This window comes from Aphelocoma coerulescens, chromosome 14 (genome assembly GCF_041296385.1).
Source record: "Aphelocoma coerulescens isolate FSJ_1873_10779 chromosome 14, UR_Acoe_1.0, whole genome shotgun sequence".
In the NCBI taxonomy this organism is placed as follows: domain Eukaryota; kingdom Metazoa; phylum Chordata; class Aves; order Passeriformes; family Corvidae; genus Aphelocoma; species Aphelocoma coerulescens.
In genome coordinates this window covers 563,285-591,194 of record NC_091028.1, presented here as the reverse complement: position 1 = coordinate 591,194, position 27,910 = coordinate 563,285, and the positions used below count along the sequence as shown (strand labels likewise).

General features: G+C 43.3%; 1 protein-coding gene across 5 annotated transcripts; it reads left to right on the top strand.

Moving 5' to 3' along the window:
* Positions 1–9: 9 nt before the first annotated feature.
* Positions 10–27,491, top strand: GLYR1 (glyoxylate reductase 1 homolog). 5 transcript variants are annotated; one of them, XM_069030234.1, is made up of 16 exons: positions 10–316; positions 3,665–3,701; positions 4,659–4,738; positions 11,711–11,849; positions 12,414–12,524; positions 15,637–15,723; positions 16,618–16,674; positions 17,730–17,780; positions 17,919–17,992; positions 19,749–19,848; positions 21,020–21,130; positions 21,396–21,497; positions 22,534–22,696; positions 23,112–23,291; positions 23,758–23,882; positions 24,222–27,491. In XM_069030234.1, the coding sequence occupies exons 1-16, from the start codon at positions 234–236 to the stop codon at positions 24,294–24,296; spliced, it is 1,575 nt and encodes a 524-aa protein (XP_068886335.1). In that variant the 5' UTR covers positions 10–233; the 3' UTR covers positions 24,297–27,491. The 5 variants fall into 5 exon arrangements, with proteins under 5 accessions (XP_068886335.1, XP_068886333.1, XP_068886336.1 ...); XM_069030232.1 differs by having other exon boundaries at positions 12,414–12,656; XM_069030233.1 differs by lacking the exon at positions 10–316 and adding an exon at positions 1,559–1,656 and having other exon boundaries at positions 12,414–12,656.
* The last annotated feature ends 419 nt before the right edge of the window (positions 27,492–27,910 follow it).

The window sequence follows — 27,910 nt, the reverse complement described above, 5'->3', positions numbered from 1 at the left end:
TTGTGGTGCGGACTCGCCGGTGCCGGCAGGCCCGGCGCGGCCTGACGGTTCTGTGTGCTGGGCGGCTCTCGGGGGAGCCGGGCTTGGTTGCTGAGATCCATCTGAACAGCGTCTGAACAGCTTTAAAAAATCTGAGCAGATTCAGCTACGCCAGGGAACGTTCAAATCCTGAGTAAACCAGGAAGATTAAAGCAACGTTGCAGGTCTGGCCCAGTTCAGTCAGAGGCTGGGCTATGAGCAGCAGCCGGGTCGTGGAACTCCGTACCGGGATGAGACAAATTCCCCTGAGCTGCTCCAGCCATGGAATGCCAGCACGGTGAGGCCACACTTTAAATGAGTAGAGTTTAAGGAGGAACAACTACATAGGTCAGCCCCTGGATTTTGGCTACAGACTGGTAAATTAAATCTGACAGGAGAGGTTTTTTTTTCTTTGAAATCCGTATCTTAAATTGAAGGAAGCACAGCAATTCCAGTATTGCTGCAGAGTCTTATATTGAAGGCATACAGGATACCGAGTGGGTTTTTCCAGGAGGCAAGATCAATGTGTGAGAAGAGGGTGTGTACATGTGTGCTCCACACAAAAAAAGAAAACCACACGTTAAAAAGGCTGACAACGCTCTTAAGACTAATATGGTGCATCTCTTGAAAAAAGACAGTGGCATAGGAATACACCGATTTAGAATAAGATACTTGATCTCAGTCGACCCAAATTTGGGGGAAATAGCAGAGTAGTTAAACCACTTGTGATAGGGTACAGAATTGGGAGCTTGTACCCAGGGGTTGTGCAGCCCAAGGATCAAGCTCGTGTCCTTTTAAGGCACCTACACACAAGTTTCTGCGGGTACACAAGAGCAGAAGAGGTGACAAGAATGCTGGAAAAAAAGCGAAATTTGCTTTGTTAGATGGACAGAAATGAAAGGCATCACCACGCACACCAAGTCATCTGGAAAACCGATGTAGCTCCACAACAGCCGACCACATACGGCGTCTGCCCCTGCTCGGGAGAACGAGCGCAAATCGTATTCTAAACCCGCCGCTTCCTGGAGTCCGAGGGCAGCGAGCAGCGGCAGCAGCGGAGCCCTTCGATTAGTGCTTTTTAAGGCGAATTCTATCAAAGCTAAATTCTATCAAAGCTGTTACTTCGGGGGTGCTACAGTGCCCTTCGCTGCCCTAGCACAAACACGGGCCCCGCCAGGGGCGTGGGCGGCAGCCACCACCAGAGTGGCCCAGCAGAGTAACACGGGCCGCCACCGGCAATTCCCACGATGCGCTCAACGAGCTCCTGCGCAAGTGCCCCTCCGAGCCCATACCGGGCGGGCTGCCCGGGGAGCGTCCGGCAGTGGGGCCGGGTGACCCCAACGCTGCGCTGCGCTGCGCTGCGCTGCGCTGCCCTGCCCTGCCCTGCCCTGCCTCGCCCCGGCCCCCGCCCCGCTCGCCAATGGGCGCCGCTGCCGTCACGACGGGGGGAGCGAGGGGAGGCCGCTGACAGCCTTCCCGCCCACGTGACAGACCGCTCGCCCACGTGACGGGCCCACCCAATGGGCGCGGCCATCGCCCCCTCCCCCCTGCTCCCGTTCCCGGCAGCCCCCGCGCGGCGCGGCCGGTCTGTGTCGGTAAGATGGCGGCTGTGAGTCTGAGACTCGGAGACTTGGTGTGGTGAGTGGTGGCGCGAGCCGGGCGGCGGCCGCGGACAGGCCGCGGAGCGTGCGGGCCGGACGCCTTTAGCGGAATCACGCTGCGGCTGCGGAGACGCAGGCGGGGCGGTGGCGGGGCTATGCCCGGCCCTGGGAGCGGGAGCCGAGTCGGGCTGGGCCGCCCTGGGCGCTGTCAGCCCGCGGTCGACTCCAGAGAGCGGCTGCGGACAGGGTGGGGCTTGGCAGGGCAGGGTAGGACGAGTGGCGGGGCCGCTGCCGGGTCGCGGGTATCGCCGCCGCCGTCCCTCGGGCGGTGTGGGAGGAGCGGCGGGAGGCGGCCCAGAGCCAGGGCACCGGGCCGGCGGGAGGCGGGCTGGGCTGTGAACCGGGCCGGCACTGGAGGCTGGCGGGGGCGGCGCATGAAGGAAGCTGTGTCAAATGGAGAGGTGAGGGAAGCGGGACGGAGGGACGAGCTCCGCGGGGTTCCCTTGTAAGCACGGGCTCACCTCCCGAGGAATGCGAGAAGGCATAGAGATATAAGGTGTTTAGGGAGAGCCACGACACCGTTTCTTGGCAATGCTTTAATGAAGCAACACAATACTCCAGCGTTTCTTTACAGGTTGGGGTGTCCCTGTGGAAGCCCCCAGAAGCCATTTCCCCTTGTCACTGCGGTCTTACCCTCAGATAGTCAGAGCTGTGATTTTGTGTTTCCTGGTCGGGAGAAGTGAGAGCATTCCATCGCGCCCTGTAAGCACCGACTTAGTGCATAGGTTCTGCTGTGCTGGATGGGCCAGGCTATCCTGCCAGGGCTCAAAGAAGTAGCTAATTTCCAACACACAAATGCATACATTTATACTGATAACCCAGATAAGAAGCATATGCTTCAGGCTGTGACAACTGCAGCTCTCATCTGAAAAATTGACAGTGCTGGGAAGCTGTCTATATAGTAAAGTAAGTTAAGATTAGTTACTTTTAGCATATTTCGTTTAAATGAGAATTTGGGGAGTGTTCTGCTCTCGGTGCTGGAATGCAGATTATCCTGCTTTAGTTTTGTACGTGACAGCCAGATGCTGTCCCTAGAGCTGTCGCAGGGATCTTTAACAATCAGACAGCAACAGCAGAAAGGGTTTGCTGAATTTTTTGCTCAGTACAGGAACAGGAGCACTGGATATGAGACATGGTCATGGTCACAGCTCTTGGCAGCGTTCCTGCCTGCCCATGGCTTCTGATTTCTCTGTGCAGCATTGCCATCTCAAGGGGCTACAGTGCCACTTGCTGAGAAGTTTTGTGTCAGGAGCTGTTGGGCCCCACAGGTTCTTTGCCCGTCTCTTGCAAGACAGTGACTAATGGGATCTTGTGAGTACTGCAGCACAAGTCATTGACAAGGGTGAAATAAGGATAAAGCTGCTGACTAATGTCTCTTCCTCTTCTGTGATTATTTCTAGTATTGCATAGTTTTCATATTGGAAACATTTGCAAGTGTAGGAAGGAAACTTTTCTGCCTTTCTTCTATGGCTCTTTGTATTTTCAGTTAGTGTGTTGGTGAGCACCTGAAGAAAGTGAAGTGGAGTACCTGTTGAGGGGATCCTGCCATTAATGCTTTCCTGTGAGAATCAGAACATCAGCTTTCTGAGCTGGGAGTTGGTGGCTGCTTTGCTCACCAACTGCTCTAGACAGATGGATAGAAGTTCCCAACCTGAGCTTTGGTCTGATTGCCTGCATCAGTGCTTTTTTTCAGTTCCATGTGAAGGAATCTCCACACTTAGGGTGCTACAGTGCCTGTTACTCTCGTATCTTGCAGGCAGCATAGCTGCTGCTCTTCTCTTCAGTTCTGACAGTCCTGCAAGGTCAAACAGAGACCTGAGTTAGGTGCAGATGTCAGCCGTGTATCCTACCTTGCACAGAAGGTTTTGACTGCAAATTGTAGCTCTCTTAATATGAAAAGTATGACATCATGTGAAAAGGCAGACACTGGAATAGTTGGGTTTTTTTCTCTGTTTCTAGTACCTAATACTTCCTTTTTTCTCTAGGGGGAAGCTGGGCCGTTACCCTCCGTGGCCAGGAAAGGTGAAGTTTGTTTGTATTTATTGTTGCTTTCTTAGTTTTTCATGGTTTGTGGTTTTTTTGCTTGGGTGGGATTTTGTGTTTTCCTTCTGTTTAGGAAAAGCTTTGCCTAAAAGCATTTCAGTTGTAGATTAATACTGGTTTTTGTGTTTGTTTGTTTGTTTTTAAAAAGCATATACCCCACAAATTTAAAGTGTGAACTAGTTTAGGGCTTTATTTGATCTATTAGCTCAGTCTGTCCATAACAGCTGGTAGTTCAGATGGAATAAAAAGCAAACAGAGAGCCAGCTCTGGAACTGATTGTGTTTCCCAATTTTAGTAGTTTAATCTCTGTCACTTTCTGCAAGACAGGTTTCTTGTCTTCCATAGTAAGTTGGTTAACAGTACTGTCTTAAATAATAGAAATAAGGAGTCTGGCTTCCCAAGATACTGTTTTAGAGCTATGATTTTTGAGAATTATCTGGGGTAGTTTGACCCTTCTTCTGGTGTGGTTGGGGTTTTTTCTGATGAAAGATTTAAAAAAAAAAATTTTATATGCCATTTATATTATTTTGACTTCTCTGAAAGACCTTTCTTTTATCTTTTATGTGGTATGAGGGCTAAGCATGCTGAGGTAACAGCCTGAGTCAGGGAAAAGAACTGTCAATGTGGCTGACAGCTAATAAAAATTAGGTTATTGGATCAAGTTAACACCAGGCTCCTCTACAGGTGTCACCTGTGTAACTGAATGATAGCTTTTCTCTTTACTGACATTTTAAACTTGATAAGCAACCTATTCTGGGAGTAAAGACAAAGTTTAAATTTAAATTTTAAAGGTTACACAAGTGGAACAAACTTATTCATGCCAGCTATCTTCCTAATCAGACTTTTTAAAAATCTGCAATAGCTGAACACTGGATGGTAAAATCATAAAATTTGTCACTGTGTGCTTTTTTAACTTCGATTTCTAATCACCTTTAGATTGTTAACCCACCTAAAGATCTGAAGAAACCTCGAGGAAAAAAGTGCTTCTTTGTGAAGTTTTTTGGAACAGAAGATCAGTATGTACCTGCTTGTTTTCATCTGGGGAAAATATTGTACCACATAATGTGGATCTTTTCTGGAAGAATTATTTACTAACACAGTGCAATGTAAAGGATTACCTTTGAACCACACAACAAAAGAAATCCAACTATTATTGCATGCTATAGCTGCTCACTGGGGTGTATGAAGACTGCAAAAATTTAGCTTAGGATTTGAGTTGCTGCTGTGATGATAGCTCCCCACTTCTAGGCATGACATGACTGGGTTAGATTTTAGCATATAATCATGTGTGAGAAAGGTACAGCTCAGAGTAGTCTCTTGTTTTGCTGCCAGAGGAATAAAATTAACTATATAATTGCCATTTGTGAAAGAATATACCATCCTACCTGGTGACTGAAAACATTCTTGCTGTACTTTCGGAAGACTTTACAGTATAAGAGAGCCAAAACTGTTGTAGACTTCTTTTTTTGCAAGGCAGAATTTAATGATTTCAAATGTGAACAAAGTCATGGTTGTCTTAGATTTAAATGATTACAAAGTAGGGGAAAAAACCCAACAAAAAAAACCCCTGAGAATGTGGATATTTTGTGAAACTGAAAATTAATTTGCTAATTTTTCAGTTTTCCTCTTTATTTTCTGCTATTTCCATTAAGTAATGCAATAAAGAAGAAAATTGTGAATATGTGTGGAAGACTAAAAAACCCTTTACTTTTTGGAAGAAAGGTGACAAGAACTGAGGCAATTTGATGACTGTCTCTTAAGGAAATTATTTTTCACTGCTAAATTATTTTTGCTTAATACTTAAAAATATTTTTCCATTAAGAAGTAAGGTCTAAACTTGATAGAGTAGTAGTGAGTGCTGCATACGAATGGGAATGTTTGGATCTCTAGTAACTTCAGGCAGGTGAAGATTGATTTGAGGGCAGAGAATGTTTTTTTGGTGGTGATATTAAATATGGTTATTTGAGCTAATAAAGTCTGAGTTGAAGTGGATTATTTCTGTCTTGATTATTTGTTTCAATTCTTGTATTCCACATTACTGAATCAAATACAGATTTTTCATTTTTTGTATTAAGACAAGTGGTCAAATGTCTTGGATACTGTAGCTGAGGTTAGTAACATGACTGCAAATGAAGAGTTCACAGCTGCAAAATAATAGTGATTTATTTCAGGATTCTAGAGCTCTGGCTGGGGCAAATCCAGTCATCTGGCACAGTAAGGTAGTGTGGTTGTTGTAGTGTTGCCCCCTCCCCCAATCTCCAGCTTGTGAAATTTAATCATATCATGCTAGATAATCATGAATTAGAAATTTGCTTGTTTTGATTGGCATACCCTACCTGAAAATTGAATAGAAATAAATACTATCACCTTTCTTTCAAATAGCGTTGATAGAGAAAAGAGAGAGAAGCTTGTGTGCCTCTTCTGTTCTGATTTGGAACTTCAAAAGGCTGTGCTGGTTAGAACTGTGCTGTTCTAACCAGTGTGTTGCTTGAGAAAATTCTCACGTTTGAGCATAATCAATAAGCCAAATCAGGAAAAATAGAAATTATTTCACTTAAAATGTGAACATGAAGAGAAAATCCCTTTACTTATTTTGTACAAGTAAATGAGTGGGTTTTGCAAATACTTTTTTCAGGTGTGTGTATAAACAATACTTGGAAATACGTAACTGAGAGAATGTCACCACCTTATGATCAGCCTGAGGAATAGCAGAGTGCAGAGCTGTCACTGTCCAAGGGATGGTGAGGAGCACACTTACCCATACTGATGGTCTAGTGCATGTAGCTTCTGGTTTTTAGCACCTCACTTTTTCTGCCACGTTCACGCTGTACAATGGCATTTCTGTACCATGGATCCATTGCTGCAGCTCTTGTACCAATGCCTTACCCTTTGAGGTTGAACAGGAGAGGACCTGGACATCAGCTATTCACCTCTTGTCCAGTATGTGTAAGGCAAAGGTGATGCTGTTTGCTGGGTACAGTCACTCCCACGAACTTCTGGGGGTTGTTGCCAGCCAGTTTGTGGAGAGGTAGACAGTCTCGGGCCTTTAGTCTTATTTCCTTCTGAGGATTCCTAGGTGCCTGCTGTGGCCAGAAATGCTCCTGTTCCAGGCAGGGTACAAATTGTTCCCTCCTGACTTGTGTGGCTTTGGTTTGTCATACTAAAGGTTAAGGAGAAAGATGTTTAGAAGTAGAAATGGATGTGCCTGAGCAGAGGCACATAAATAACATAAAACATACTGATGAGTTTGGCGGTGGTTTTGGTGTAGTGTATAGGTTTTGGTTATTTGTGAAATTCTGGCTAGCGTAGGATACAGCACAGAGGAAATGCATTTTCCTTTTCCTGCAAATTGAATATTACCATGTACTGGACCTGTGCAGTGCTGCACTGACTAAAGGAATAGATAAACTGGAAAGCTGTGAATAGTTTTGGTCCAAGACATACAAGTGAGGACATGAATGCATTCAGACTGTTCTCTAAGTCCTGGCTTTTGATAAATTTTCTGCTGAGCTCTGTGCTCTTTATGTTAATTGTGTTGGTGGTGTTAGTTGCTCCTGTTACTTCTGAAGGAATTGGTTTTCTGGAAGATAAGTACTCTCTTCCCATGGAAGCAGATTTTGCTTATGTTTAAACTGTGAAGTACATATATGCTTTACCACAGTGAAAGCCACCTTGATGTTCATAATAGTGATGTAATACCCATGTCCTATTCTAAGTGATTGTGTGCATCACAATTAAGGCAATCATGTAATGTCTCTTTATTACCTTGTTCTCCAAATTGATAAGGAGGTTTTTTCTAGTCTGTCTAAGAGTTGTTTATTCAAGTGTCTCTTCTTAAAGTAAGTCACATTAAAAGGATTCTTTATCTAAAATCAAGAACAGTTGATGTTTCCTGCCCATAGACTTGACAAGCATGTAACAACATCCATTACAGGAATCTAAACAACAATTTTAATTTCGTTTAGAAGTGGAACTTAGACCTCTTATCTGTGTTTCTAACTGTACTTCCCAGATAGTATTTAAAACCCCCTTTTATTATTATTCCATGCTGCAGTCTTGTTGTAGAAAATCTTTGTAGATATTTCAGTAGTCAAGTAAGAACTTATTATGTGTGTATGTTTACTGCTTTTAGTAGTTAGAACTAATAGACTGGCAGGTTCACAAGTCTTTCTTGGTGTGCTTCATCCAGTTCAAAATATTTTTACATTTCATGGCCTGCTTAGGAATTCATTATGACATTTGTCAAAACTAAAAATATCATTGCTTTGAAGGTATCTTTCTACTGTGATTCTATAGAAATACTAGGGAGAGTCCTCCAGCTGTCAGAGCTGTGTGTACAAACACAGCCATTCACCTTCCTTCCCCCTTTGATACTCCCTAATGGCCAAATGGACTTGCAAGTTGTGTATATCAAAGTCTTAACAGGAAGCTGGGCAGTCCATTCCTGCTTACAACCTTTTGAAGCATCAGCATGAAACTAAATATGGTGGGGTCAAGGGGCACTTCCTGACTTGATACATTAAGGAAAAAATGGAGGAAGCTTGCAGTCTAAGATAAGTGTAATAATTTGCAGCCTGGTTCCATCAGGCACAGTGATGTTAACACAGCACTCACTACGTTTCCATCCTCCATGTCCTACTGGGATGAAAGCACCTACCCTTTTCTTCTGCCACTGTTTTCCCTGGTTTTCAAGGAGAGAGTAATTTCAGGATGTAGTCTTTCTGAAATGTTCTTTCAGGTCCTAACATCAGAAAACACTTGCTTTAAGTTTGCCAACCGTTGGAAATACACCTTAACAGTCTGAGAGGCTGGAGGGATAGGCTGAGCTGATGGAGGGGGTGAGCTTGTGTTCTGGTACTTCTCAGTGAGGCAGATTATCCCATGCAGAGCTCTGTGTTCCTGTAGCAGAGCCAGCTGCAATGTTCGACGTCCGTGCAGGCACAGTACCACAGCTGAAAATCACTACAGACAAAACTGTTCCACCTCTTACTGAGGAGGTATTTCATTGCACAAATTAAAAAACCTAATGCTTAATTTCCTTCAGTATTGCCCTGCTTCTTGGTTTCATCTAAGTATCCCTTCCTTTATTCTAGTATGATGTGGTCATTTTAGTTTGTTTTTTTTTTTTTTTTTAGAAGTTTACATACTAAGTTGCGGAGTTTAAGTTATTTGAGTTATTTAATTGATGAGGATTGGGATGCTCCCTTTTAGCAGAAGGAAATCCATCTTGATTTCTGTCATGTGCTCACACACACTGGCCTTGTAAATACCTAAGCAATTTTCTTTTGACTTTCAGAACTGGTTGTGTTAGCATTTAGTGTGGGCATCTAAAGTGCTACAGTCTAAAGCAATAAATTTTTTCCTAGACTGTGGTAAATAGAAATTTGGAGGTACAGTGCCATTGTTTTCCATCCCTAGCTATACGGTTTGCAAAAAGTGAGGATTAGTGGATATTCTTCCATCTCATTTCTGCAGTTTCTCATTAGGAGTTGGTATCTGTAGATAGGAAGAGAGTGGCTGGAATGGTGAGGGTTTGAAGATCTCCTTGCCTGTGCCAAGCTTGTGCCAGGGATTTGAATCCGGTGTCACTGCATCTCTCTGTGCCACTGTTTCCTTGCAGCTGCAGGTCACTTTCGTACTTGCCTCTGCTTATTCTAAGTTTTGGTTATTGTTCTTGGTTATAATGGATTTGACATGAGTAGTGTTTTTTTTAAGAGTGGTATTTTGGAGAGGATGAGGAAAAATATGGAGAAATGAAAAGAGAAACCCATTGCTAATGGGTATTTTTATTACATCTTTTCACTTTCCATGTAGCCCATTCTGTACAGATGCCAGGTGACTGTGCAGCAGTATGAACGCAATTTCATCTTAAATATGACATCTTCAGTAACATCGTTAATGTTTTTCTCAGGCATTGGTTCATTGCTGAATCAGGAGAGAAATAGTAGCTCCTTTTATATGTTATATCCTTGAGACTTATCTAAATACTGGCCTTCATTGAGATCTGGTGTATAAACATGAATGATTTTGTTTGTTGAAAAGTTATTTTGTTTTCAAGTGCTTGAAACACTGCATGCAATTGGTTTACGGACATTGGTGTCAAAGACACACTCATCTCTTACAGAAGGTTGTCCAGGTAGGTGATGCATAAAGAAACTGGAAAGGAAAAGACAATTTAATTTTTTCCCTGTTTTTTCAAAGTTTCTTTTTAACTGAGGCAGCGTTTAAGATTGTTTTTCACTTATTAATTTGTCTCTGAGATACCTAGTTCTTTGTCCTGGTGGATCACAAGTGCCAAGATGCACCTGTGAAGCCAGGAACCAGAAAACTTTGTGTCAGGCTTTCTCCGTACCAAAGGAAAAGGAATGAAAAAGGAAGCTAATGAACATGTGTAGTGAGGAGGGATAGGATGTGCAGAAACCTAAGAGAATGCCTTGAGAGAAAAGAACTCCTTTTTATTTAAAAGTTCAGTCCTGCAACAACATTTAACATGCTTTTTTTATATTGTGGCCCAAAATTTTGTTTCCTTTATACACATAACAAAAAGCTTCTCATGTGCTGGTGCTCTGTGGTACCCAGGGATGTTTGTCATACAGGCAAGCTTTACAGTGTAAGATAATTTTAAGGTATGTTTCACAGTAATGTCTGGGCAGCTGGGAGAGATTCCCTGAGTAGCTGACTCTAGTCTGAATGCAGTGATTTGACTTAGTATATTAAGTAGTATCTTAAAATGGTGTAAACTAAGTGAAAGGATTCAGCTTTGCATGCAGGAGCACTGGGTTCTTTGGAAAGGGTGCTGGCATTTTCCACAGTCAATTCTAGCAGGAGGTCTTGTCTCTGCAAATGAGACCCAAAATGTTTCAGTCTACTTTGAGAGGGTTGATTCCTGATTACAAACAATTGCTATTGCCATTGAGGAGAAAGGTTAATGAAGTTACAGAGTTTATTTTGTGAGGAAAGGACAATCAAGCTTCAGCAAAACATTACTATTATTTTTTGTTGTTTTAATCTTCATGTTCAATTTAACTATGTGACATGGTGCTTACAGCATCTGAAAATGCAGCTATTAAATCACTTCATCTACTTGCAGGAGCTAGACTGCAGTGGGGAATATTTAAAACCTGTAATTGTGGATAGTCTATGTAACATAGAGATATCTGGGGACAAGAGAAAATCTGATTGCCCCATTTTTGCTGTGTGCTGGGCTGCTCTGTGCTAAGAAGTACCACTGGCCATACTAACTAAGGGAAGGGTTTTCAAAACTTACACAGTTCTGTTTTCCGTATGGTGGAAGTAGCTTTTGTTACTGTACAAGTCAGGTTATGTTAAAATAGCAACAGTGAAGGAAATAATTCTTTTACCTCAAAAACAAAATTGTTGTTTTCATGCAGAATACCAGGGTACATCAGAAATATGTGCAGCAATAAGCTGTGGCTTTTGTATTTGTTTTGTGTGGTCAGCTCTATAGTGAGATACATAATTTTGGGGTTTTTTTCCTACAGTGTTTTTAGACTCCCGTGTGCTCAGTATATTTGAACCAGGGATTGATAGCTGAGAATTGTTAGGTGAACTTTGCTTTCAACAACCTCTCAAGCAGATTTGTGATGTTGGCTACTTTACCTGGAGGCGTGGGACTGTTGGGTGTTCCTCCTGGTGAAACAAGAGCAGTCATTGGGCCGCCATTGTTTTAAATGCATCCTGTGATCACATCCAGAAGCTGTTTTGCAGATAGAGAATATGAATAATGCTTAGAGGGGATAGTGCTAAAATGAGAGGAGATAAAACTTAAGAAATACCAAAGAAGTGCCAGAACAAAATCCTCAGTGAATGGAGTAATGGCAGTCCTTCAGTTTCTAGATAGTAAGCGAGTTTGGGCTGTTGTCATCAGTAGATCTGGGGGAGGAAATGTAGCTGTGTGTTTCTCAAAGGGGGATGATTGAGAAAGCTGCTGTTTGGAGAATATAACTAGCTTCTTTTTTTGTTTCAAGTGCTTGGATCAAAGTGGAGCAGCTGAAGCCTTATCACCCCCACAAAGAGGAAATGATAAAGATTAACAAGGGTAAGCGCTTCCAGCAAGCTGTGGATGCTGTAGAGGAGTTTCTTAGAAAAACCAAAGGCAAGGACCAGGTGAGTGGGTTCTTTTTCACTGTGTGCATCAAAACAGGTCTTGGCATGAATGATGATTAGATGCTTTGTTATGTGAAAGGAGTTTGTTGCCTCTGACAGGTTGAGAGGGATTTTGTTTTCCTTCCTTTGGTTTTTGGGATTTATTTCCTATCCTCTCTTCTTCCCCATCTAATCTTGGTTGGTGGGGAAAAGTGTTATTAAACTGATGGAGAAACTGAAGAGGCTAATTGATCTGCTTGTGATAATTTGGTAAATCAGTCTTAAGAATTTGGTATCTACTAATCTTGTCTTTAGTATGTTGGAAGCGCACACAGTCCTGGCAAGTCTTCACGTGGCCTGTTCTGTTATGTGCTTGCTTAAACTGGTGTGTTTTTGCAGGAGAACTAACCAGGAACTTCACTCACCAACTCCAAAGGGCTAACAGATACGTAGTTTTCAAGTTACTGTGCTGCTGTTTTGCTTGATAGTAATCAGCACAGGCTCCTTCACATCCTTGGTTTTGCATGAAAATCATTCCATCTCTTCTCTTCTTTCCTTACCATCTTCTATTCTATAATCTCTCAGGCGTCTTCCCATAACTCCACTGAAGAGAAGAACCGGCGTAATTCCAGTGAAGAAAGAGGCAAGCAATCTGCTGGTGAAGAGAAACGCAAAGCCAGTTTGTCTGAAGGAAAGGTGAAGAAGGGCACAGGGGAAGGAAAAAAGAGGGTCTCTTCTGTCTCGTCAGAGAGAGGATCAAAGTCACCCTTGAAAAGAGCCCAGGATCAGAGCCCCCGAAAGCGGGGGCGTCCACCCAAGGATGAGAAGGTTTGTGTTGTGCATGTCCGCCAGTGCCCGTGGACTTGGCATCTGGACTGGAGGGCTGACTGGCACCTTGACTAACAGGCCAGCAGGAGGAATCAGTTCAGTCAATATCCCTTTTTTTAAGCTTTTCCATGTTGCTACTTCTAGACCATTTGGCTGCCTGATACCCTTGGCAAGCATATCGTTGATTCTTCCTGTGATATTTACCAGTTAGTTACTGTGAGTGGCTCTGTTCGTATCTTTGAGAGGGCTTTGAAAGCTGTATCAGGAGACTCCATCTTTCATCTTGCCATCCCTCGAGTTCAATTTGTGTGGGATTAGCGAAGAGATATGGGTCTTCATCTGATTCCTGACTTCTCCCATCTCATCTACTTCATATGATCAGGTGATTAGTAGTTGCTCAACTTCAGCCTCTGTACTTAGGGGCTAGGGCTTAAAGAAGAAGTTTGTAGCCTGGGGAATCCACCAGAAGAATTGTCTTCATTTCAGCTTCTATGCTTTAGGATATCTTCATATCCTCCATTATAAAGGAGCATTATTATTTTATCCCCACTACTTCCCTGATATTTCTAAATGTTGTGGCAGCACTTTGTCTACCCTCATTTAGAGTTCCATCCTTTTTATTGTGGAACTTACTGTTGTGGTCTAGATCTTCCTATTCCAAATGGATATTTATTTTGGTGGATTATTACGAGGCACGTGCTCCATCGGAGACTACACCTGAAGACAACTGGGAGACTTCAGCTGAAACACCATACAGCAACATGCTTGCTCACCTGTGCTTCAAGGGGTTCACGTTGTGCTTCACAGTCTTTTCTTTCAGTCAGGATGCAAGTCAAGATGGTGTTCTTTGCTCTCCAGAATTGTGAATGGATTGGCCTTCGCTGGATGAACAGCAGACTCTCTCTTGATGTAGTAAAATGAAGCTGATCATCTCAGATATTAGCCATGAAGGCATCATAGAATAGAGTCATAGAATATCCTGATTTGGAAGGGACAAACAAGGATCATCAAGTCCAACTCCTAAGGGATTGAAGGAAATACTGGCTCTTTTTTAGCACCAGTGTCTGTGAAATTAGGCTGCGCAACAAATCCCATCAGTTTCTTCTTTTGAGGGAAGTTGGAGGAGGGGAGAAATGGATGCATATTTATGAATTATAGCTAATTGTCGTGACTGATGTCTTGACTGATGCAGGAAAACGCTTCATTGGCAACATAATTCTCACTTTTTAAAGTGTCTTCCTATAAGCATGTTGTGCCTCCACATATTTCTGTTAAAATAAGCCACAAGACCATTTTTTCACTTGCAAAATGATTCTGTGTCTTTGAGCTGGATTCATTCCAAAGTTGATCAAAACTAATGGCTGGGAGAATTCTGATTGTGCTGACACATTCCATGCATAGATTTTACTGTGTTGAGTACCTCAGGGCATGGGAGTGCTTTGAGTGAGCTAATTGTGGTAGTAGACATTATTTTACTGGCACATAGCAAGCAGACTGGTTTTAAAGTTGCCACAAATTGGTGGCCAGCTGTGTGATAACTGCCTGGCCACAAAATAGGAAATTAAGCAGGATAAGGTAGGAAAGTAAGCCTTATGGCTTCTGGAAAGTAACAATTAAAATAATTGCCATGAAAATGTAACAACTGCCTTAATACTGTTTTTCAGCCTGTGAAATAATTTTAAAATCTTGTCCTCTTGCCTGGTTCTCATAAATTCCTCAAGTTTTTAGCCCTACAGTAGAAAACATTTATGTTGTTGTCCTGAATTAATACGATGATAGGATTTGGGGTTTTTTCTCCATCCCAGATCAAATTCTGGCTTTCCAAGCAATAAGGATGCATAAAATTCAAGAATTCAGTTGTTGCTGAGGTGTGCTCTGTCTAAAAAGGCTCTGTGGCCTTACATGATCTTTCACATACTCTCATTTTTAAGCTTATATGAATATTTTCAAAGGAGCAGCACAACTTCATAGGTATCAAAGCAGGTTTTATCTACACTTTACCAGCTGAAGTACGCAGGACTCTCCCTAGACACTTCAAGGTTGGAGACTGATGTCTGCATTGTCCTGCTAGCACTCAGTTGCATCTTTCTGGGATAACTCCAGGGGTCTTGCCCTGGCCATTTTTGCAAACAGTGTCCTTCTCTTGTGCTTCTGTGTGGATGCTAAGGTATATTGTGCATTTTCAGGAAGGCATTTTGGAGGGGAGATAATGGGACTCCCATTACTGAACCCTCATTTCAGAGGAAGACGGCACATATTATGCAGAAGTCCTGTGCATTCTCTTAATGTAGCATAAAGACCTATATGTCTATAGCATGTGTCTATGACCTACAGCAGAAAGACCTATTTTAACCTTTATGTCTTGGGGAAGTAAAAGATAAAGTTTAATGTGCTCAACAGTAAAAGCCCCAATATGTTAAGTACTATCATGACATTACAAACCAGGGCCTGTGAAGCAGATGGGGCAGCCCACATACCAGTTTGTCTCATGAATTCTGCAAACTTGAGCAGATGTGGCTGTCAACCTCATGCTTTGAAGGTTCTGATAACAGGTAGGCTTATTCTTTTGTGACAGGGCAGGATTAAAAGAGTTCAAACCTCTGCTTATAATGATGTTTTTCACTCATTTGTTAAGCTTTTTGCATCCACCAGTGGAAAATATGGGATCAAGCATGTTTGTTTGTTTCTCTGCTCATTGCATAAGTGCACAAGTGCAGTGATTCTTCTTAGGTATGAAGAGTGGACTCTCCAGAAGCCATAAATCTGGTTGAATTCCTTCGCTGGCAGTTCATGTTTTCCTCACCTCACCTGTGTTGATAATACTCTGTGTTTAAATATGAATGCTCACAGAAAGGCCTTTGAAATAGAAGGCATTTATAGTGCTTTCAGAGCTGTCTAGGTGTGCTCAAATGATCATCGTGCTGTGACCAGCCCCTGAGCCAGTTTTAAGCTCTTTCTGATCCTCCTTCTGTCTCCTCAGGACCTCACAATTCCAGAGTCAAGTACAGTGAAGAGAGTGATGACTGGAACAGTGGCTGGATTTAAATGGCCACCGAGTGTGAGCGAGGTGAGAAGCTTTGCAAAAAGTCTAGGATCTGAGTTTGTGGCAGCAAATCTAGAGCCTTTTGTCTGGTTGTAAAACAGCGAGATCTTATCTTCTTTCTTGTGTCAGAACATACTGCAGCATAACAAAGCTGAACAATATCCCGGACAGTTCAGAAATATGCTGGGAAGTGAGATTTCTGTCTCTGTGGAACTATTTGCAGATTCACACTTAACTTTTAATTTTTACACTTCTTATTTCAAAAGCATTTCTGAGACTGACTTTCCAAAACTGTAGATGATGTGGATAGTCTCTCCCTGTCTGAATACTATCACATGGGGTGATAGTTTGATGGTTTCATTTGATTTCCTTCACAAGCAGCTTTTGAAAACCTTTTGATTTTGTTGAATAAATGAGTGATCAGTAAAGCAGGGTAAGAGCAGTGTGATTCCAGGCTAGTATGTGTGATGCTTAATGGGGAGATGTGGTACCTGGGCCTGCAGTCCTTGTTGCTGCTAGGATGGGTTTGCTTGACATGTGGCAATCTCCAGCCAATTTCCAGAATCCTGTTTTATGGAATTCCTTGGAAGCTGGAAAGTAAGTGTTTATATTTGCTTGGGAGAGGAAGAAGTGGAATATTCATTTTCTTCCTCTCATGTTAATCTTGCTCATATACTTCTTTGGTTTTCCTGCAGATGTCCAAAAATGAGGAATTTGGTTTGAATGGCTTTGGTTTTGAGAATGAAACACAATGTAAACCACTTAATTGAAACAGGCTGCTTGTGACAGCTGATACATTTTATATTTTCCCCCTTATGCTGTTGTTCTCATACAGCTTAAGAGAGCAAGGGAGTTGTGCTGTGGTCGCTCAGTTATTCTCTGGATTTATTTCTGAGGCTGTACTTTCTCTCTTTGTAGCCTGTGAAGGACAGTGATCCACACTTTCATCACTTCCTGCTGAGCCAGACAGAGAAGGTAAGGATTTGGCAGACAGCATCATGCTGGTGGGTAGCTTGGAATCCTGCCCTTTGCCGGAACTGAACACAAGGAGTATGCATAAAGAGCTCCAGAATTCTGTTCTTTGGGGGCTGGCAATTAGATTAGTTCAAGTACTTCCCAGCCTTAAGATTTAGAGTGATTTAGCATTAAGTACAGTGAATAGTTTTAAGTAATTCAAGATTATCTAGCACTTGTTTTTGACAGATCTGGTGTAATAAGTTGTTTGGAATGAACATTGATGGACAAGAAAAGCTTTTTTTGTGTTCAAAAATCCTGTTGTTTGATTGTTTTTGATGGTTGTCCTATCAGTTTCTTTATCTGGATAGGCTTGTCAATTCACTGAATGTTGCAGGAGAACTTCCAGGACCAGAAAAGCTCCATGTAAAATACAACCAGTTTATCTCCTGAGACTCAGAAGCCTTGCAGGATTTTATATTCAGCAGTGAACATCAGGAGGAAAAGGAAGGATCAAATTAAACATAAAAGGATTTATATATCTCACTGAGGATCTGGGCAGAGCCAGAAGGATTAAGAGCTGCTAACGGTTTTATCTAGACAAGCTGGAAGTAAGCAGCATGGGGAGGAACAGCCTTTGCCTTAGCATTTGTAGAAAGCCACATGCCTTCTCATATTAACCAGAAGGTTTTGGTTCCACAGCTGCAGAGACATAGTGAGCATAGATGTGAGGCTTCATGGCAGGCTCGAGAGAGCTAAATGTAGAAGTAGGGATGGCCTGGGTTCTAGTGCCTCCAGTGGAGCCTGTTGTTGGAACTACAGAAGGGAGTTTGCAGTGCCTCTGTTAGAAGACAGGCTGAATTGCAGGGGCAGGGTGGGAAAGAACAATCTTAATATCTTGCAATATTTTTAGGTTTTATTTTCTCCCCTTGAGGGAAGCCCCAGAGTTGTCCTGCTTTGAAGGTGGTGGTGGGTGGGTGAGCTGCCTGTTTCTGTGGAACAAGGATGTGGTCTGTTTGCTCAGCAGAGTAAATCAGCACTGTCCTTCCCTTGAATGCTTTGTCTTCTCCATACAGCCAGCTGTCTGCTATCAAGCCATCACAAAGAAGCTGAAGGTTTGTGAAGAGGTAAAGCAAATCTTGGTTTTGATGGATTTTTATTGTTATGAGGCATTGCAGTTCTTCCAGAGCTGTGCATTATATTGTGTTTATTATTCCCTCCCCCCCACCTCTCTTCCCCCACCTCCCCCCACCCCACTCCCTCAGGAGACAGGATCCACCTCCATCCAGGCAGCAGACAGCACAGCAGTCAATGGCAACATCACGCCTACAGACAAAAAGTAAGATGTCCAACATACTTCAGCCCTTTCCCTTTCTCTCCTTCCCGGCTCACACATACAGCCACTCTCCAGCCTGTCACTGAGAATGAATAAACCTAACATTTCCCTTCAACTGCACATTCCTTCTGTCCTTGTGTGAAACTGTTTGGGGGGGCAAGATGGGAGGGAGACAGCTAAAAACAAAGCGGGCTGTACAACACAAAATTCAGAGTAAGTTCTGTCTTGGATACATCTGCAATTCAGGGTATTTCTGCAGTTGCCCTTTTCAATAGGTCCCAGTGCAGGATGTTAGCAGCAGTATTCCGGAGTGTCTCATGACGTAGGAGGATAAAAGGGGATCTGTCTCCAGTAGTGCCGGGCAGTTGACTGGGGTTGTTTAATTGCTCTCCCTGAGCATGCAGAAGACAAGAGGAAGAGGGAGGTGTGTTCTGCCATCACAAGAACATTGCTGCATAGCACATGAGCTTTCTGGTTTCTCCTAACACCCCTGTTCTCCTTTCTAGAGGAGAGACACCTAACTTGCGCTTCCTGTTTTGCTCTGTAACTTCTGCTCTGTTCAAATTGAGTTCAGTCCGCTCTTGCTGTTTGCTGTTCAGGCAGTTCTCATGGGATGTCAGTTCTTACCTGTACTGCAGGGGAACAAAAATAACAGTGAAGCTGTTCAGGTAAAACAGTCTCTCAAGAAAGTGTGTCTCAGAGATGGGTTGGGAAGGAAGGAATATCTCTGCTGGTTTAGAGACTTGAAAATAGGTAGACCTTATTTGGGCCATGTAAGGAGCCTGTAGTGATTTGCTCTGCCCTGTCTAAATTAGTTTACTTGGAGAAAAGGCAGCATGCTGGAGGACAGGTGGCTTGTGAAAGCCACAGTGCAACTGTAGTGTGGCTAATTCTGCAGAATTAACTGCGGAATTGCCAGGTAGATTTCGTTGTGAAGTTACCTTGGATGTAACTGAAGGCTTCAGAATCTCTCTGAAAACTTTGGGTTTTGTGGGAAGCTGCATGATGGATAAAAGGGTTCTTGCAGCAGTATCTGAAAAGGAATTCCTGTTGCAGGTGATTGTAGAGACTTCTTGGCATACTATCTTTTTTTTGAATGGAGGGAGCAAAGCTCTTTCCAGCTGGCGGGAGGAGGGGAAGGCTGTTTTCTGGGGCTGATGGTGACCTATACTGGCCTAATGGTTCCTTTCTTCCTGTGTCTGAAATGGCAGCTGTAGAGCCGGGACTAGGTCTTTGGTCTGCCATGATGCTTAGCCCAGGAGTCCTTGCTGGGCTTTATTAAAATAAAAATGGTAATGTATCATTCAATTACACAAGCAAGCGTTGTATGTGTGACTTAGTTAATCAGAAGATTAATTAGAGAAGCACCTGCTCATTTCTAAATGTTCCCTTCAGCAAGGCAATGACTGGCAACAGAAAGCACACAAACAGTAATTTTAGTAAACAAAAAGCCACACACAAACCACCCCAAGCAAACAAAAAGAACCCAGACCATCCAAACCTTTAATATTTAGGTGATCTTCTGAAGTAGGCTAAAGTCTTTTTTCAGGAAATTGTTAGGGATGCTTGGTAATCAAAATAAATTTCAGCTTGCTTTTAAAGCTCAGTATTTGCCCGTTGTAGCTGTGACTGCAGTGGAACACATTTGTTTGGGTATTTTTTGCTGGTGATGCTCCAGTTTGCTCTTCATCATTTCCAGCACCATGAGAAACTGACACTGATTGCTTTCTCTTGCATTAATGTTTATCTATACCCTCAGGATAGGATTTCTGGGCCTTGGTCTGATGGGAAGTGGCATTGTCTCCAACCTGCTGAAGATGGGTCACACTGTCACTGTCTGGAACCGGACTGCCGAGAAGGTAGGCATGCATTTAAACCTTTCCTAAACATTCAGTTACCCCCTGTATCTCATGGAATCATCCATCAGTGGTGCCTGGGAGAGGATGCCAAAGAAACACCAGGATACGCTTGCCACTTCTTTCTGTCCCATTTCCTAGGTGCTTGGTGGGCGCTTGTGACTGGGTGCAGCTGTGGTCTGTTCTAGTGTGGTCACTCTTATGTCACCAGTCCCTCCCCACTGCCTTTTTGTGTAAGAGGAGAGAGTTGTCAGAAAAATTACACCCTTGTGTAATATATATGTGTTGAAGAATGGGATGTAACATGCTTCTGAAAATATTGCTGATGTGAATAGCCATGTCAGTATGTCGTGCATCTGGCCGAAAAGGCCAGGTGCGGGGAGTTATCTCAGGAGATTGAGGTGTGGTAAGATGTGCTGCTCAGCCGCAGGTTAGTCTACATCTACTGTGCTAGTCATGTTGTGGTAACAAGGATTCTGTCAAAGACCTACTGTGTCATGAGACCAGGATGGAGAAAGGGCTTTATAGGGGCATTCAGATTGAAAAATAAGCTTACGTTGCATTGCACTTATATGCTAGAGAGTGTTATTCTTTGTAGTGGAGGAGGAGAAGTAGGTAGCTGGGGGAGATGTGGTACTTTTAAGATGCTGTGGAATATCAAAGCAGGTAGGGCGCTGTGGTTACTGTGTTAAAAGGGGATGAAAAGATTTATTTTTTCAAGAGCAAAACATGGCTGGTATGAGGGGATAGGGTAAGAAGGAGCTAAGATTTTGAAGCAGCAGCCCACTGAAACATGTCCGTTTCAGCTGTGCATATCCCTGTCCAGTAACATATTTTGCAAAGTCCTTTTACCAATTTTTTTCCCTAAATCTCCCTTTTTCTGTAATAATTTCTTGTCAAATCCACAACATTCTTATCGTTTCACCTAAGGGTTTTTGTTTTTTGTGTCTTTCTTTCAAAGTTTTTCATCTCTTCTTCAGAAAAGCTGCAAAAGAGCTATGTGTGTGTGCGCGTGCGTGCATAGACAAAGCAACAGAAGATGACATTGCTGTGTAATTAACATGCCTGACTCCTTTGGAGTTGTGTCTAGCAGTGGAGTTTTTCCAGCAAAATGCAAAGAATCCATTTGCTTTGTGTTTAATTTGTCTTACCTTTGGACTTGTGCCTTTTGCAGTGTGATTTGTTCATCCAGGAGGGTGCACGTCTGGGAAGAACCCCTGCTGAAGTAGTCTCCACCTGTGACATCACCTTTGCCTGTGTATCAGATCCAAAAGCAGCAAAGGATGTAAGGATTAGCTCTTATTTTACCTCTGCTGGTTAGACTATGAGATGGCAGTCACTGAATGCCAGTTCTGATTCCTGCTAACCACAGTAGCCTGGGTCATTTTACATCCTGAGCAGTGCAGCTGTGTAAAAATAAATGTCCCAACAAAAATGATGATAGCTCTCTGGGGGTCTGCCACTGCAGTGCCAGGCTCAGCTGGACTCCTGCAGAACTGGGGTTTCTTTGCAGACACCCTATTGCTTTACCGCTCTTCTGTTCTCCACAGCTGGTGCTTGGTCCAAGTGGAGTGTTGCAGGGGATTCGCCCAGGGAAGTGTTACGTGGATATGTCCACCGTGGATGCAGATACAGTCACAGAGCTGGCCCAGGTAATCACTGAGCTGAGCCTCTTAACGGCTGTAATTCAGCAGCAGTTCTGCAGTTTGTGTTGCTTCAGGTGCTTTATTACCTGTTGGTAATAAAACTGCTTCTAGAGATCTTTGGGCTTCTTTTGGGAGAGTCTCAAGTTCCAGGCAAACAAGACAAAATAGCGTGTCAGATCTTGACTACCAAACAGTGTTGGATGAGATGTTCCCTGGTGATACCGGCAGAGCTGTTACCTGGCACCAGTGCAAACAGACAGCCAAATTTTGATCCCTTAAGAAATATTTGTAGACAGGTTGGTATTCTGTAGCAAACTGGAGGGTAAAACCCTGTCTGGATTAATGACTGATAAAATGCATAATCTGCCTAGTTTAAATGCTCTGGTTGGGGAAAAGGAATGTCTTCATATTTCATTCTGTAGAAATATTATTATACGATTTCCATAGAAGTGTTCTGATTACTTCTGCTGTGGTATCTATGATTTCTTTTTGGCATCGTGATTGTTCCCCACTGCCCTAAGGCAGCGTTTGTGGTTGCACGATGAAGAGGAGTTGGTTTTGGGGAAGTTTTAAGCAGACATGTTGGTGATGCACTATTGTGTAACATCAATTCGGAGAATGCAAATCACCCATATTAGTAAACCTCTGCCTGAAGAGATCTGTCAAAGGCCTTTCCTCTCTGGGAAAGAGGGGAAAATATAATGATTAATCTTCTGGAATTCCCATGCCACATATATACCTTCAGCATTGATCCCTTGGGGAATATAGAATGCCATGACTAAAGCATGTCAGTTCAGCTGCTTAAAACATACACAGCAGTGATAGGTGCAGGAGGGTCTTGCTGGAGTGTGAGGTCAACTTTTGGTCTTAAGCACCCTTTGCAGGATACAGTTGTGATACATCACATTAGTGCTTTCCTCTCCTGTTTAAATGTTGGAGCTATTTGTTCTGCTTTAAACTTCTGTCCTCAGGGGCAGGAATGCCCTAAATGATGTTCCTGCTGCTGCTCATGCACAGCTAACCAGAGATGCTCTTCTCCCAGGTGATAGTGTCCCGAGGTGGTCGCTTTCTGGAAGCACCAGTCTCAGGAAACCAGCAGCTCTCTAATGATGGAATGCTTGTGATCCTGGCAGCTGGTGACAGGGGTTTATATGAGGACTGCAGCAGCTGTTTCCAAGCCATGGGGAAGACCTCTTTTTTCCTAGGTAATTGAAAGATGGAGGGCCTGACAGCAGTTTCTTAGTGCAAGGACTGGGAATTTCAGCAAGGAGTCTGAGATGTATATGTCATCTTTTTCTTTTTTCTTTGGGCAGTGTGGGAAATTGGCCTGCTCCTCTGGAACTTGGCCAGTTTCAGAGCCTGCAGGCTAAAGTTTCTTTTTTGAATGCTGGTTCATTTTGGAGGATCTGTGATGCTTTTGGTTTTAAATCATTTTCTTATGATTTCTCCATTCCTTTGAGTGCTTGGAAAATGGGAATAGTTTGTGAAGTCTTTCAGAGGAAGGGAGAGCTGCCAAGTGCTTGATGCCAGGAGTCTAGTAGTGTTACTGCTGTGTGGGCTGGGGAAGCAGGGCTGCTATTTCTCTTCTGGAGGAATTCCAATGGTGTGTCTCGCTCCCAGGTGAAGTAGGCAATGCTGCCAAGATGATGCTGATCGTGAACATGGTCCAAGGCAGCTTCATGGCAACAATAGCAGAAGGACTGACTTTGGCTCAAGTGACTGGCCAGTCCCAGCAGACCCTTCTGGATATCCTCAATCAGGGACAACTTGCCAGCATCTTTCTGGACCAGAAGTGCCAAAGTAAAGTTCTCTTACATTGTTTTCTCACAGGGCTTTTTTTGCAATCTAGCAGCTTTTCAGATAGTGGCAAAAGTTAGAAAATAACAGTCCCATCTTCATCAGTCTGGGATTACGGTTATTTTAAGCATTCTAGAAATCAAGAGCCGAGTTCCCATTCCTTCCCCTTCGTAGCTAGGACTTCTGAGAATCTGAATTAGCACTGCTTAGGGCTTAAGTTAGGATTTCATTGGGGCAAGGTAACAAGTAAAATGGAGGGCAAGTTGCTTAGAAATCTGAGCTCACTTTGTCAGTGGCAGTAATGACATCATCTGCTGTGGCCAGATGAAGATAGAGAGTAGAGAAACAGGAGAGCTAAAGGTAGTGATCAGCAATGGAAAGGGAGATTGGTGTTGAATTGCAGTCCCTTGCAGCACGGGCTTGGCTTACTTTTGTCATGCTTACTTTTTGCATGGGTTCCTCTCAACAGATATCTTGCAAGGAAACTTTAAACCTGATTTCTACCTGAAATACATACAGAAGGATCTTAGATTAGCTATTGCACTGGGCGATTCTGTCAACCACCCAACTCCCATGGCAGCTGCTGCCAACGAGGTAAGAGTTGTTCAGTGTTCAGATGTGTTCTTCAACATTTATTCAGCAGAGCCATTTGTCAACCAGAGACACAGATCTAAGAATTACATCATCTCTAAGACAAGGGAACAGTGACTGAAATATATTTTGACTAGGGTAGCATTGGATTTGTTTTGATTGTAGAAACCCTTAGAACCCTACATCAGGAAACACAGAAAGAGCTGGCATTTTCTGATCTGCACTTGAATTATTTGGCATACTGTGCAGCTCTCTGGTTGCAGTGGTCAGCAAAGGAGTTTTTCTGCTGGGAAAAGGCTTCACACAAGAGCAGGCTCTGATCCTTTTCTGATTTCTCTTTAGGTCTATAAACGAGCAAAAGCATTGGACCAATCTGACAACGACATGTCTGCAGTGTACAGGGCCTACATCCATTAGGCTGCACCCTTCTTACTGTTCATACGATGATTGTTGATTAATATTATTATACTGGGTTTTAACTCTGGACCAGTCCATCTCTGTCTTTCCATTTCCTTTTATACACAGACTTTGAGACCTGCCATGGAGGCAGCTGCTGCTGTGAGCCTTCCACTGTGGCAGGAGGGGGGAGGAGGGGGCTCGGATTATTGCAGTCTAATTAGAAAAATCCATGCCATGCACTGACAGTCATGAGACGGAACAGCGGCGATTGTTCAGAAGCTCTGAGGCAACTCTGCCAGAAATCTGCTGCTTGGCTGCTTTAATTTTCCTCTTTGTTTGCTAGTCCAAGATGCTGTTTCTAACAATCCCTTTTCTCCTTTGCTGTGAAATAATGCAAATGTTGGACTCTCTGCATCAAGGGGACAGGGTGACATACATCCCATCTATCTGTGAACATCACTTGGTCCCAAGTAAGGTGAGGAGCATTCCTGCTAATTAGCCACTGTTAGAGAACAAAGCACCTCCCATGGAGGAGAAGGGCAGTTCCAGAGGGTAAGGGGAGTTTCGTGTGTCTTGATTCTGTTTCTTTTTAAACTTCCACTTCCCCAGCACCTTGATGGAAGAATTCCTGTACTGTTAAAGACAACACATTGCATCCATGTCTTCCCCTGTACAGACAACTATAGCTTAGGGAACGCAAACTGTACTGAAAGTAGGAGAATGCCAACGTCAGTGAGGCTCTGAAAGGTTTATCACAGCCCATCCAAAACATGATTGGAAAGTAACATGTTTGCATAGAAAACTGCAAGAGAAACATAGAGCCTAAAAACTGGGCTAGAGATTTTACTTGTTCCTGGCCTTAGCTTATGTTATGTTACTGCTTGCTTTTATTTTTTTGACCCTTGTAGTCAATAATTACAAAGGTGTCTTGGATTATAGCAGTGTCACAAGCAGAGTGGTGAGTCTGAAAGGGGAGAGAAGAATGATTCAAGAGATTGAAATTCCTGAGCTCCTTTCCACACTCTCTGGCCTTTGCATGGTTGTCACATCTGTCAGCCAGTTTGCCCATCTATAAAGGTGGGTGATGGTTACCTACCTCACAGGGATACTTTTGTGTACTGACTAGTGATCTTTATACATGTCAGATTTTCCATACATGTTCTTAGTGTTACTACTTTGGGTACAAGCTAGCACAGCATGAGCCTTCTCCCTGTATCTGTGACTCTGCTTGTGGCCAGATACCAACTTCTAGAAAGACCAGTAACTGAAATTGGGGAGGCTAAGACCACTGCTGAGCTTTAGTCTAGAGATGGGCGACATGAACTGCAGATGCCGAGGCTAGAGATCAGAGATGCTCTCAGTGTAGATAGCAGAGCAGCCCAGAGTCCAAAGGATGCCTGTCACTAAAAATGCACAGAGTGTGGCTTGGTTTTTTGGTCTGTTTGGGTTTTTCTTTTCCAATTCTCAGTATTAGCCTTTTGGGAGTGTTCTTGCATTTTAAATTTGAGTGTTAGAAAAATGCCAGTGAGAAACTTTGGCTAAAATCACTTCTCAGTGGTATAATCTCCTTCCTCCCTTGGGCTGGGATTCTGAAAGGAAAGAAGACAGATTCAAATTAGGCTGTGTTCCTGACATCTGCCCCTGCCACCTTATTTTTTTTTCTAGGAACTTAATGGCTATGTAAAGAAATTGCCCCTGGGTTAGGATTCCTTACCAGTTCTGCTTTGTGCAGCATGTACGTATGGTTCAGGGGCACCTTGTTAAGAAACAGAGTGTCAGATACTCATTTTGAATCACAACATCTAATGCCTCATGCTGTAAATGTTACTTTGAGTATTTCACCTCCTGTGATGACTGTTCCTTGTGGGCTAATACTGTATTCTGCATTACTTACGTCATGTGGTGAACACCTGGCAACAGAGCTCTCAGACCTCACTGCCTCTTGGCCACTGTGTGTGGGCGATAATAGTTCTACACCCATGTTCCTTTGGCAATGCCACTGCCATCCTGCATGTAGGTATTCACAATAAAGGCACATAAAATTGCCAGGATAGCTAGCCATTTACCTGCTTTTGCACACTGTTCTCCACCCAGAACTCCGCTGTTAACATCTGAAGTCCTTCGTTAAACATGTCACAGTAAAAAAAATTTCTCATATGAATTATGCATTGAGGGCATCTGAGGGAAGTTGTAGGTTTGAGGGCAGGAGATGAGACTACAGGAAAAAATCTTTTGGGAGGAAGAAGGAGGTACTGTCCCATGTGCAGTTCAGAGTGAACTGTGCTGAACCTGTCCCTGCCCTCTTGGGCCAGAGTGAAGGTGAATGGGTGTGAGCAAAGGTAATGGAGGATCTTTTTTAGTTTGTGGTGCCTCTGGATATAGAGAGAATACCAAAGGAGGTCTCAAGGCCTGTGACAGGTATTCCATACTGAATTCAAAGAACCATTCCCTAGGCAGCTCACTGCTGCAGAGTTTGTTTCTAGAAATACTGTAGTTCCCAGAATGGAGGTGGTTATTTCTGTGGGAGTGGCAGATGTGGACTAGTTTAACACTGTAATTTATCCTGGGAAGGTTTGGTTGCAGCTTTCAGCCAATGTGGGTGGCTGTAGAGTGCTGCCTGGACAGCTGTACAGTCACAGGTGTGCCCAGGAGGAGCAGGAGGAGACCAAGAGCTCTGATGTGGCTGTGAAGAGGAGGGATGGAAATGGGGGAATCCGGACTGTTCCAGATGCCGGTTGAGATTGCTGTCAGTCTCACTCAGATTCTTGTATTTATGTCTGTAGCCTCTGAACGTGGATTTCAGTCTGTTCCTAGGCCTGAGATTTGGGGGAGGGAAATGGGGGAAGCAGTGGATTGAGAGATGCTCTAATAAAACTGGCTAGTCAATGTTGTCCTAATATTGTTGGCAATTCTGTAAAGTTTCTTTTTATGAGGATTTGTTTTAGCAATTTGCTTTTTTTTGACTCCCTCCTTTTTAAAGAGAAAATGTGACACTTGTGAAAAGCTTGTAAGAAAAGCAGTTTCCTTTATCCTTAATGATAGATCCTGTAGTTCATTAAGATTGTGAATTTTTATTTTCCTGCCTTGTTTTTAATTAACATTTGTCATTCAGAATAGGATGTGTGAAAATGTTTAAATGGCAACGATTTTTTTTTTTTTGTGCAATTAACAAAGCTACTGGCAAAAAGAATAAAACCTTTCTTGGTAACACAACATTCTTGTGGCATTTTCTAAAGCCTGTCAGAGCTGTCTTGGGGCATTAAAGGAAGTATGTGTTTCTTAGAACATTAGAAGCTCAGAGCTGCTGAAAACCAAGTAATCCTGAGAGCACTTTGGTCATTGCTGAAGGCTGGAGCTGTCAGGCATTACAGAGGATGAGTGTGGATAAATTCCAGTCTCTGTGTGCAGAGGGCTGCATGCATCTGGGATGAGAGAAGGGTGCTTGGTTTTAATGTTCTGGTGTTGATGACAACTTGTGTTAAGTTTTGGGCTGGGGTATCCATCCTTCTGGCCTTTCGGTTTTTCTGAGCACTAAGTCTTAGGAGCAGTGGACGATGCCTGTCCATCGCAGGAGGGTGGAACTAGATGAGCATTAAGGTTCCTCTCAACCGCAACCATCCTATGATTCTGTG

What these genes read in the sequence shown, in the direction of transcription:
- GLYR1 (XM_069030232.1), top strand. Translation starts at nt 234, where the DNA reads ATGAGCAGCAGCCGGGTCGTGGAACTCCGTACCGGGATGAGACAAATT. An exon ending in AAACCAAAGGCAAGGACCAG is followed by an intron (nt 11,850 to 12,413) that starts GTGAGTGGGTTC and finishes ATAATCTCTCAG; the next exon opens with GCGTCTTCCCATAACTCCAC. An exon ending in GAAGACCTCTTTTTTCCTAG is followed by an intron (nt 22,697 to 23,111) that starts GTAATTGAAAGA and finishes TCTCGCTCCCAG; the next exon opens with GTGAAGTAGGCAATGCTGCC.